This window comes from Arachis hypogaea, chromosome 14 (genome assembly GCF_003086295.3).
Source record: "Arachis hypogaea cultivar Tifrunner chromosome 14, arahy.Tifrunner.gnm2.J5K5, whole genome shotgun sequence".
NCBI classification, from domain to species: Eukaryota; Viridiplantae; Streptophyta; class Magnoliopsida; order Fabales; family Fabaceae; genus Arachis; species Arachis hypogaea.
Window position 1 is genome coordinate 124,278,798 of NC_092049.1, and position 12,199 is coordinate 124,290,996.

General features: G+C 25.4%; 1 protein-coding gene across 2 annotated transcripts; it reads right to left on the reverse strand.

Annotated features, from left to right (window-relative positions):
- Positions 1-601: 601 nt before the first annotated feature.
- On the reverse strand, positions 602-9,045 carry LOC112743969 (MADS-box protein SOC1). Of its 2 annotated transcripts, XM_025793412.3 has the most exons (10): positions 8,565-8,925; positions 8,405-8,481; positions 8,073-8,180; positions 7,623-7,856; positions 3,306-3,387; positions 2,434-2,495; positions 2,213-2,312; positions 1,911-1,952; positions 1,176-1,217; positions 602-977 (listed from the first exon to the last, which is right to left on the reverse strand). In XM_025793412.3, the coding sequence occupies exons 4-10, from the start codon at positions 7,802-7,804 to the stop codon at positions 849-851; spliced, it is 639 nt and encodes a 212-aa protein (XP_025649197.1). In that variant the 5' UTR covers positions 7,805-7,856; positions 8,073-8,180; positions 8,405-8,481; positions 8,565-8,925; the 3' UTR covers positions 602-848. The 2 variants fall into 2 exon arrangements, with proteins under 2 accessions (XP_025649197.1, XP_025649196.1); XM_025793411.3 differs by lacking the exon at positions 8,405-8,481 and having other exon boundaries at positions 8,565-9,045.
- Between the last annotated feature and the right edge of the window lie 3,154 nt (positions 9,046-12,199).

Consider the following 12,199-nt stretch of genomic DNA (forward strand, 5'->3'; position numbering starts at 1 on the left):
TAGTTTTTAAAAGATAAATTTTTAACAGAAATATTTGGTAACCAAATAAAATCAGCCAAAAAGGCTATAACTTACCTTATTTAGTATTCATTAATTGTTACGATAATTAATTAATGCTAAATAAGGCAACTTCTGACTGTTTTTTTTATCTACCTAGCATTACTCGTTTTTTAAAAATGTAGCATTTATATTTGGTAAATTAAATTAAAAATAACTTTTAATAAATTCAAGCAACAACAATTACGTTTGGTAAAATAACTTCTAAAATTTAAAAATATTATAAAAGACATAAATTTAAAAGTTAAATTTGAAAATTAGTCAATATATGAAGTTATATTAGACTTTTAAAATTTGAAAAACACAAGCTAATTTTAAAATGCTCCACCTTAATTGTTTTTAAAAGTACTGCAATCTTTTAAAAATTACAAGTACAGGCACATGATCTTTTTGATTTATCCAAACACAAAATGAAGAGCTTCTACTTTTAAAAAACACAAACACCTCTTCAAAAAGTTTTACCAAACCATCATATGAAATTAATTACAAGTGAACAGACACATCATATGAAATTTCTGGTAATAATAAAATAAAGACTAAAGAATCAGGAAAAAGCCTTTATTAAACTCTAAGCATAAAACTACTATTAGTAGTACCTAAACATAATTTTAAGTTTTACTACTGACTGAATTAACCTATTCGGATGCCAGTATTATTATTGATCTCTATAGGAATACTGATAACATATCTGATATGAGATTACTCGTGCATAAAATAAGATAATAGGACTTCCTCTTATTTATACATTTGCATAGGTCATACTGATGATGGAAGGTTAATTTTTGTTTATCTCAACTAGACCTATGTAGTCCAATGAATAATTCAGTCTCCACATCTGAACTTGGACTACTACTTTCTGGGTAGGATTGTTCATTTTCTTTTTGATCCTTTAGAATTGCCTGTGGTGCTTGAATGCCATACTGCACATGCATATCAATTTCAGACAGAAAAAGTTCAATTTTTTTTTTAATATTGAAACTTATACACAATATAAGTTATAAATTCAATTGTAATTTTTTTTAACTTTTCTAATTTTTTTAATTTAAAACAAAATTCTATAGCAAATATATGCAAAATAAACAATGACTTGATATAGAAGTAACTATAGGTAATTTCACCTGTTCTGAAAGCTTGATATTTTCAGCAATTAGAGCTTTTTCCTGAGTTATCATTGCAAACACATTAGATCACTCTTTGTTATGTAAGACAAACATACGTCAATCCAATAAAGATCCAGCAAATATCCATAAAGATTAAAAAGGTACGAAGAAAACTGTGACAAAATTCAAATCTTTTCTTTTGTATATCTAAGTTTAGAAATCATAACTAAAACCTTGTAGCATTTTTTGTTTTAACATGTATCATGTACTCGTAATAATGCGTAGAAGTAAATACCATATACAATCTTAAAGAATAGAATAATTCTTATTACACACTAGAAAATTATGTGAACTTGATGAATAAATGGACTTTGTTTTGAGATTAAGTGATATTATGTAATTATCTTTTTCATACCTATATTACACCTAACTTAAATTTTCAAAAATTTTGTATGTAACAACTATAATGGAAGACAATGTAATTTCTTAAAATAATTATAAAAAATAAAATAAAATTAAAGAAAGGAATGAGAATAAACTAAACCATTTTTTATGATGAGATACATGTATACCATTTTAATTTGGGTCTTAAATCTCTTGAAGAAAAGTATGTAAAGTTTGGAAAATAGAAATTAAGTGCTACCAATTTAGTTTGGAAGTTCAGTTTTTTATCACATTAATGTATTACAAAATCCGACTATATATGCATGGATTTAAGTTCAATAACCTTGCAAATACATATAAATTTATTACCTTTTCCTTTAGTTGGTCAATTTGTTCCTTGTAAACCTGAGTCTGAAAAATTATAAAAAATTTTGGTTAGTATTTGAGTAATCTAAAAAGGACTTTCAATTTCTAATGCAAAAGTCTCATGTATAGATAGATGAACCAGTCAGTATTGTTATGTAATACAAATGATGTTATTTATCTACATTGCAACATTTAATTGGATATATCAAGGTAACAAGAATTTTAAGCTAACTGTATATAGAAATTAAATTAAATTAAATTAAAAAACTTAATCATCAATAATATTTTTTATGTATTTTGAGCACCTTTCTAGCTCTAACACTGATTACACTCTTTTCCAATTGTTGTTCTATTTGCTGCAACTCTTCTAAGGTACACGATCCCAAACCTTCTCCCACCAATTTTCTGAAAGAGAAAGAAAAATATAAAAACATTGTATTCTTTAGCTATGATGAACATAATTCAGTATGAAATGCAAATGTCCGAAGTTAAAAAGATTGAATAAAGATAATTCAAGATCTTAAACCGTTTTGAAGCTTCAAGAATCTCAATCTTCTTCATCAAACTTGCCGTTTCTTGCTTCAAATGCTGTTGTACACCCATAAAATAAACAGTAATTCCATTTAATAATATGGAACTCAAATTAACCAATTATCACTAATATTTATATCATGAGATAGTTAGTTATTCATTATAATTATAAACAGAAACAAAAAAATATATCCAGTGGACTATGTGACACTAATTAATTTCCATACATTATAAATAAAGATGATTTTTTTGGAAAATAGTGAGTGATAGAATGAGCTGAAATAATAATACAAGAGTATTAGTTCAATGATATGAATTAATAAATACAATTTAATTATAGATTAAATAATTTTTAAGAAGATTTAATAAATATTTATTTCTACTAAGTAAAATATTGATTACAAGGTCAGACATATAATTAGTAGAGTAATAAATAATTTGTGTATTTAAGTAAATATCTATAGCATTGTATTTATTATCAAATTGTTTATTATTTACCACTGTCTCACTATGGTCAGTGCTCAGCTATTCATATTATTTGCAGATAGTTTGTAGTTCTGATTTCTGTCTCAAAAATATATTATCAACAATTTAAGGTTGTTTACCGGTATTAAGAAATACAAATAAAGATAAAAATAAGACAAATGCAAATCATGCAAACCAAAATTTTTCTTGTTAATGAATGAAAAAAGGGGTAAATACAAAATTAGGGTTCTATATATAACCGTGATTTATATAATAGGATGCAAGGAAATAATGAAGAGTACTTTTGACTAGTATCATAATTGTCTTTCTTATTTAATAAAAAAAATAATTGTCTTCCTTGTATAACTAACTATAAGAATAAGAATAATAATAATAATAAACCTGCGTATTTTGTTCATTTGATCTAGGTGTTGTTTGAGCATTCCGTGTATGTCTGCGATAGCGTTCAATTGTCTCTTGCATGCTGTATTGTTAAACAATAATAAGTAAATAAACAATCATAAAGAAGGATATTTGGACGTATTACTTTCAAAAAGTACTCAATGTTATTCTAGATATTAGCTCTTTTAAATGCACCAATGATAAGATTAACAGATTAGCTGATAAGATTGTAGGCAGCTATTATTATTAATCTATTGTTCAAAATCTTTTTGTATTTTTTCCAGTATAATATAATTACTCATATATTGAGTATAATTTTGACAGTCTCTTTAATATTCTATTCAGTCCTAAAAGATAGTTTACATACTCTTGCTTCTAATTAAGATGAGACTAAAGCAATTGCATATATACAAATGAGGTTGAATCATGTCTATTTTGCCACTGTATTTTTTTCTTGAACATTGTTTATTTATTTATTTATATATATAAGGTTTACTATATGACATTTCTTGTTTTTCAACAAAAACCAAAAAACCAATTCACTTCTAATAATTTTAGTTTGGTTTTCTCTTAATCATGTTAGAAAGGTGAGATTTTATTAACTAAATTCTTTCTACTAAACTATTATTTTTATTCACATAAGTTTAGAATGCTGATAAATATATTTATGAATGAACAAAGTTAGTTTTATATTTATGAAAGATATGTAAATTACTATTTATATCCATAAATTTTTATAACATTGATAAATTTATCCATGAATAAAATTAATGTTTAAGTAAATTTGTCATATAGAGTCTATTTTTTTGTGAATAGAAAACTAATTTCATTCATTTATGATTAGATACGTCAGCATTTTAACTTTGATAGAAGAAATAGTAGTTTATTCTTCTTTCTTTGTTTACCATGCTTCCTTGTATGTAAAAGAGTCAGATTGTGACTGCATGAGTTTTATGATCTCAACTACTAAACACATGTAAGTGTAAAATTTGCAAGAATCGACATCTACGGATGCATGACTCAAATAACAGACCCAAGATACTTGTCAAAGTATTTCACTTCTTGAATAACAGAATTTAAGTTAACTACCAAGTTCTTGTCACTTGAGTAAACTTATTTGATTCCATATGAACTAATTAGCTAAATTTGAACTAAAGTTGTGAATCATTTACTCTATATTCTAGAATAATTAAACTCAAGCCTAAACTATGTATATTGTCACCAAATCTGCATAGCAATGTAGACATAATAAACTTTTTAGTTATATCAACAGAATATCTCATTTTCTTAATAGTAATAATCATAATAATAAAAACAAATCTCCTAAAAGTATTAAAGTAATATGTGTATATATATTGCAAAATTTGAAAACGTTTATTAATCTCTGATACATGACAAAATTTTGAAGAAAGTTTTATCATTATACCACTTTTTTCAAACGTTTAAACTGATAGAAAAAGGGCAATATGAATAGTTATATTCTCAAAAATAAAAAAATAATATAAGATAAATAAAAAAAGAAAAAGAAAGCCTATGCAAAAATAAGCAAATCTTAAAGAGACTCTTGTTAGAGATATAACTATTCACATTGTCTTCTCTCATTAGCTTAAACTTTTGAAAGAAATGATATATGTAATGCATGGTATTAGAGTTTTATGTTAAAAAATCTAAAGTTTCATCATCCTTGATAAATTCTAAAAGAAAAAGAATAACAAAAAAATAAAAAAAAATGTAGAATTTAAGTAAATCCAGAAAAAGCTCTTATTTGAAAGAGTATAGAGATATAAATATTCATATTATTTTTTTCTATCAACTTAGACTTTTAAAAGAAGTAGTTTCATAATAGCACTAAACAATAAGCACATATATTTGATATTTTGATTCATAAAAGGTAGCAAACTTTAAGAAAAAAAAAAAAACAAGTCATGGTCTTCACTGTATACATCGTACTTTACCATTTTTTTTTTCTCCAAATACTGTCATATGCATCAATTCTAGAGAACATAACCTTTAATCTGTACCAACTTGATCCACAACATTTCTCAAAAAAGAAAGGAATAAAAAGAAAGCACATGCATCTCTTTTAGACAGATAAGGTTTTCAAATTATGTTCTTGGTTATATTAATCACACCCATGTACTGTACTACACAAGTTGATTGGAAAATTTTTTAATGTAAGGACATCCATTATATATGATACAAAAGTACTAATAATAGTATTAATAATAATAAATATTAATGGCATTGTACTAACATCTTGGGACAAGGTTTGTGTGCATCTTAATTAGTTGTATTGAAAAATGTAGCACATCACTGAAAAATTGCACACTATTTCATGGAACATCACAAGCTCCCTACAGAAAGAACATGATATCCATATTTTTAATTTTCTTTTGGCAAATTGTATCACTTGAACAAGTTTACTCACTTTGTTTAGACTTTAGACATAAATAGAATCTTGTACATATTTCTTGAACCGAGAAATAATAATATATTTATTGGTCAAAACATATGGTAGGTAGGAATAACAAGGCATTTTGATAACAAGAAATGCCTCATTTAATAGATATTTAGCACAAAAATAAAATAAAATAAAAACTCTTCTCTTCTATATATGCACTTTAAATTCATTACTTAATTACCACTATAAGATAAACATAATAACCTTTGATAATAAGAGAACTAGTACATTCAAAATAAATACACAAAAAATAAATCATCCAATTAAGTATCTTTAATTTCCTGTTTTAAATATGTCTAACATTCTTGTGATGAGATGTTTATTATTATTAATAATGACAATTTAGAAATAACATGGTTATTAATTATGTCATGGATGGGTTTATGATATATTGTGTCTCTCTCATGAACTATAGATGTCAGTATGATTAGTACATATGATATGATATGATACAACAACATTGACCAATACCTCATTGCTTTCTCTTAGCTTTGCCATTTACTTATGGAAACAAGTACAATTCCTTTCAGAGAATTTTTCCCCTTTTCTAATGTTAGGTAGAGAAAGTGGCGGTATTATACTATTGGAAAGCTTGAAAGTATATTGGTATATTGGTGTTTCAGTAAATTTTGATTGTTGATTTTAATTATATGTATTATATATAATTTTTAAAAATTACTGAACTATTAGTATAGCAGTACACTTAGAAATTTTTCTATACTATTATGTTTATGGTTTAGTTATTAAAACAAGACAAATTAATTAATTACTTAGCTTATTGCACAGCCTCTTAAAGGGTTTAATAACTTAGCTTATTATTATACTGTCTATATTATGATTTAAAGAGCTGCCACTAAAATCTAGAAAGAAAGTATAAGGAACTAACTTTAGTTAGTCAAATTTTAGGGTTTAGATTTATACTTTAGAATTTAAGATTAAAATAAATAAAATAATTTTTAAAAAATGAGCTGATGCTAACTGAAAAACATTGATTTTCTAACATTACTTAAATCTAAAACACTCACTTTACAGGCACTTGCATAGTCAACCAATAAAATGCAACAGTTCATAATAAGTTTTAAACAAAATGATACTACTGAAATCCAAATTAAAAGCCAAGGGCATATATATGCATGTGCCTAATAAATATGATATATAATCATGTATTAGATTTTAAGTAATTTTCCTTATTTCACAGTGACATAGTCATTTCATTTCACTACTGCACATGTTCTCAAACATAATGTAATAGTAGTCAACAATCATTCAAAGGTTTCCTTGAGTCAGTTGTTAAACTCATAATAGAACCATAAATGTAAACAAACAATAGAGAAATTTTCAATCTAAACTCAACAACTCCCGCTGTTGTAGCCTCCAAAAGTAATGAAAGAAAAAACACAACATCAAATAGAACTCATAACTTGTTCAATACTTCAATATCCGTAGTACTATTGATAGGATAACATATATACTATTATTTATTCTTTGTCTTATCACCTTACTAACTTAAGATAGAATGTATATAAGTACAACCTACACTTATAAAGTGAAAAGATATATGTCAATTTCTAATCTAATATATAAGTACAACCTACTACATCGTTTTTATCTTTTTTACAAGAATATGAAATCATGATGAATATGAGTGATCCATCCATTTCTCATAAAACCAATTCTCCTATAGCCAACATTATTGAGCATGTTATACATAGTGATGAAAACCTACTATATACACAACACACAACAAGCACATATACTTAATTAATTACATAAATACATACTATGAAGAGTAACATATGCAATAACAAGAACACAGAGAAAATGAAATAAAATGAAGGCAAGAAATAAGTATATACCTGGAGCTAGAAAATTCATAAAGCTTGCCTCTTGGAGAGAAGATGATGAGAGCAACCTCGGCATCACAAAGAACAGAAAGCTCAAAGGCCTTCTTAAGCAGACCGTTACGCCTCTTTGAGAATGTTACTTGCCTGCTTGTTGCGTTCTCTATGCGCCTCATCTGAGTCTTTCCTCTCACCATCTTCCTTCTTCTCACCACTTCAATGCAATTCAATCCTTCTCTCACAGTAATACTATTTGTACACCAAAATTAACCATAAATATATTTATATATAAATATATGTATTATTTTTACATTTTAACATGTATTTTATTTTAATATTAATTTTAATAACTGATTTTAATGTGTATTGATTTTAATAATATATAAAATTCACAAATGCTAATTAAGTTCTGTTGAATTAGAACATGGATCATCAGAGAAAGAGTAGTAGGAGTTAATTACTCACCAAGTAGAAAATAGAAATCAGCCCTCTTTTCTCTTTCCCAGCAAATATTAAAACTTGAAATTTTTAAAATAAAGTAGCTAGCAGCAGGAGTTGAAGAAGATCTAAAGCCTGTTTCACATGAAAAATTATCACCAACAGATTCATTAAAATCAATATATCACTCAACAGTTTTATCAAAGGGTATATATTACTAGCATTAACTAATACCCAAAAAAAAATAATAATAATAATACAAAATGTTAGAAATGAAAGAATATCTAAACTCTAAAGAAGAAGAAGAAGAAAAGAAAATTATTTAAAAATAAAAAATAAAAACTTGAAAGAGTTCAGACCTCAGATATGTAGATTTGTACGGAGAGGAACACAATTCTTAGCACAGTAGTAAAAATAGTGTTCCACAAAGAAGGATCTAAACACCAAGAAACACAAACACCCAAAAGATAAGTATTTTTTTTCTTTCCTTCCTTATCCTAATGATAGATTGATTCTTACCAGGTAGAAAAAACAACCTCAGGAAATAATCCAATAAGCAGAGTAGTTGCTCAAATAAGCCAAGAAGTGATGAAGTTTTTTTTTTTTTTCTTTTTTTGCTTCTGTGTTTGTGTAAAAGAAAAGGGGAGGGTGGGAGTGATATTTTGTTACACCAAATTGGCAAAATCCCAGAAATCCTTTTGACCACTACTAATGAAGATAAAAAGAATAAAGCCTTGTTATGATGAAAGAAAAGAGATTGGAGAATAAATAAAAGAAAGGAAAAAAGAGAAGAAAGGGAAGCACCCAAAAGAGAGCAAAAACTGAAGAGAGAGAGAGAGAGAGAGGGACCAAAGTTTCCTTATTGATCCAACTGTTCCCATGTAAGGTTCCAACAGCCCCACCATTTTAAGAAACAAATGATTTTCTTTTGGGATAATAGAGAAATTGAAACCTCATCTTTTTCTTGTTTTGGTAAAAACCAAGTCTATTGCTTACCCGAATAAAGAAATCTTTCTTTGTTAAATTGGGTATATATACAATGATATTGAATTCAATGAATGAGAAATATATGAAAATATTATTTTAAATTACAGATAAAACAAAATGATACTAGTAAAATCATCATTTTCAAAAAAGTATTTCATCTTTCAACTTTTAGAGGATTTTATTTTTCTTTGTGACAATTAATCTTCTAAAGAAATATAGTGTACTAATTTATATTTTATTATTAGTTTCAAGAAAATTTTGATTATATATTTTATTTTTATTATGATAATAAGTATATATTGCATATTAAAATTATATTATTAAAAAAATTAGTCACAATTGAATTTAAGATTAAAAAGTGTTACAATTTACAAAATCACTCCTCTTAAAAATTTAAGTCGATAAAAAGAGGTAATATAAATAATTATATTTTTAATATTTTTTAAATAAAAATTTCTTTTGAAATTGTTTATTCTTTTGTATAATTTTTTATTTATCTTATGTTTTTTTTTATTTTAAAGTTGTAAAAATTAAACTCTAAATTTTTTAATATAAAATTTTGATATCATTTCATAAAATTATTTATTTAAAAATTTAAATTAATAAAAAATAATATAAATAATTATATCTCTAATAATTTTTTTAAATATTAACTATAAATTATAAAGTTGACAAAATGAATATATGTACACACTCTCAAGTCTTAAATTGAACATAACAAAGATATCTGTTTTATTTATTTATCTAGCCTTTGAAAAGACTGGTGTGGAAAAAATGAATGGACACAGAAACTTGAATAAAATATTATTATTATTATTATTATATGCATACGATTATCATGGACACTACTTTAGGAAAAGAAAGAAAATTGAATTGAAAGCATTGGATGAGAGAGAAAGTGGGATTGCAGTTGAAGTGTGGGACACAGCAACTTAAGTTAAAAATTGAGGGAATAGTACAATTTTAGAAACACATCAACCTCGTCCGTACAATCACGTACCTCACTAGCCAATAAGAACTCGAAAACGCAGCTACATGTCATAATAACCTTTTATATTTCAATAAATTTTGTATAAATTCTTTTTTCAATGGTACCCTACTCCTCTCCTTGTTATTATTATTATTATTATTAATTATTAATTATCACTATGAAGTATTAATTATAGTTATTGCTTATTATTGATAAGCTTACCTAAAAACCTGTACTTGTTGATTCCTAAATGGCTAAAAATATGAAAACATCTTAACCATCGAAAATGGAAACAAGAGAATACGACACTATGTGGTTGAAATTTGAAAATATAAATATTATGAGTCATTAAAATTTATTATTATTTAATTATTAATTTAATTTTTTAATTTAATATTTTTAGTTTAATAATTTAATTATATATTTTATTTCATATTTTTAAATATTAATATTAATAATTAATTAATAACAAAAACTAATAATTTTTATAATATTAATAATTTATTTTAATTTAATAAATTCTAATAATTTTCTAATATTTTTCATTTAAAAATGTCCAAGTATTTTGGTGTGATAACTAATAACAACATTCTTTCGGTTAGGTACATTTACTTCGGTTGTTAATAAATATCGATTTTCTTAAGAAAACAATAAAATTCAATGAATAATCGATTAACAAAAATTTTACATGTTTAAAAGTTTAAAAATTATACATTCGAAATTTGAGTTAGCTCCTAATTTTATAATTCTTCTAGAATTATCAAATAATAATAACAAGAAAAATGGGCCGGGTGGCCTATAAGGGGAAAAAAACATCTAATCAAACAGAAAATTAAACATCTAGTAATAAATCCAGGTCAGATGTACGCAAGCGCGTCTCTTTTTCATTTTTAATGAAATTATTTTACATAATAAATTTTTAGATCATAAAAATTTTGATATATTATATTATGTAATCACTTTTTAAAAAAAATTATATAAATAAAAAATATATAAATAATTATATTTCTAACCATAAATAAATATGAAATTTTAAAAGATTGATTATTTTGTCATTTTTAAATTTTTTAGTATTTTTATTTTTTATTTGCAATTTTAGTAATTTACTCAAATAAAAATAATAATTACAAAATACTTTTTATGTCTAAAAATAAATTTTTAACCCCACATTTCTTTAGTTAAAACAGATTTGTCAGCATGTGCTTCAAGTTCTCATTATATTTCTTGTTTATTATGTATGTATTTTCAATTTTTGGTACTCACAACACTCTAGTAGTATTGTCGTTTGTGTTTTATTAGAGCAACCTTCAACCACAATAATAATGCTAACCTATAATAAATGTATTTTGTTGTCGTATGCTCAATTCAATCATATATGTTGCTGCTTTATTTTTCATTTATTGTGTGTTTGATACTGTTAAAAACCAATGCAAAAATACACCACATGCATTTGCAGAAGCACATGTATGGCTATTTTTTTTATATTATATTATTGTGTATTAAGCGTATATTAGGTAAGAATTTCGTTGGGAGCTAATGAAAAATTTTGACAATGTGTACAATATATTAGTTATTTAGTCTAATAAAAATAAATAATAAATTTAAAAATTATCATTCAATTATTTCATATCAAATTTTAAATTTTAAATTTTTTAAAAATTGAGTTAGTTATTTCAAATTTTTACTAATCGTTGTTACTTAACTTGCCACACGTCACTCACCCTTAGTAAAAATAACCATCTACTTAAGGATAAAAATAATTATTCGCATATCTAATAAATTGAACATCTAACATATTTTAATTATATATAACTAAACCCAATCCAATCAAAATAATCATCTATATAAAAATTAAAATAACCATCTGCATACCTACTGAAATGATCATCCTAAATTGACCATTAAAATAGAAGAAGAAGATGAATAAACAGAAGAAACAACTATTGTGGTGAAACATAGTTTAGAAGGACTAGGCATGACGAAAGCGGCACTGTTGTGAAGCATAGGACTCAAATTTGAAAGAAGCTAACCATGCTTGGATCCTAAGAAGAAAAAGAACATAATGGTATTATCGGTGAGAAGAGGCTTTAAGGAATGGGAGAAAGTGAAGCCGGTTCGGAAGAGAGGCGCGCGAAAAAGCGGCAGCAACATTAGGTGGAGCGTCAGAGGGCGAGGCGCGTCGGGCTGACTGGCAGAG

Bases quoted from the DNA above. Each gene is read 5' to 3' on its own strand.
- LOC112743969 (XM_025793411.3), bottom strand. From the start codon at position 7,804: ATGGTGAGAGGAAAGACTCAGATGAGGCGCATAGAGAACGCAACAAGC. The intron at 2,496-3,305 runs GTTTATTATTAT...GGTGTACAACAG, and splicing joins CAAATGAACAAAATACGCAG to CATTTGAAGCAAGAAACGGC. The intron at 1,953-2,212 runs GTGCTCAAAATA...ATAATTTTTCAG, and splicing joins TCAGTGTTAGAGCTAGAAAG to ACTCAGGTTTACAAGGAACA.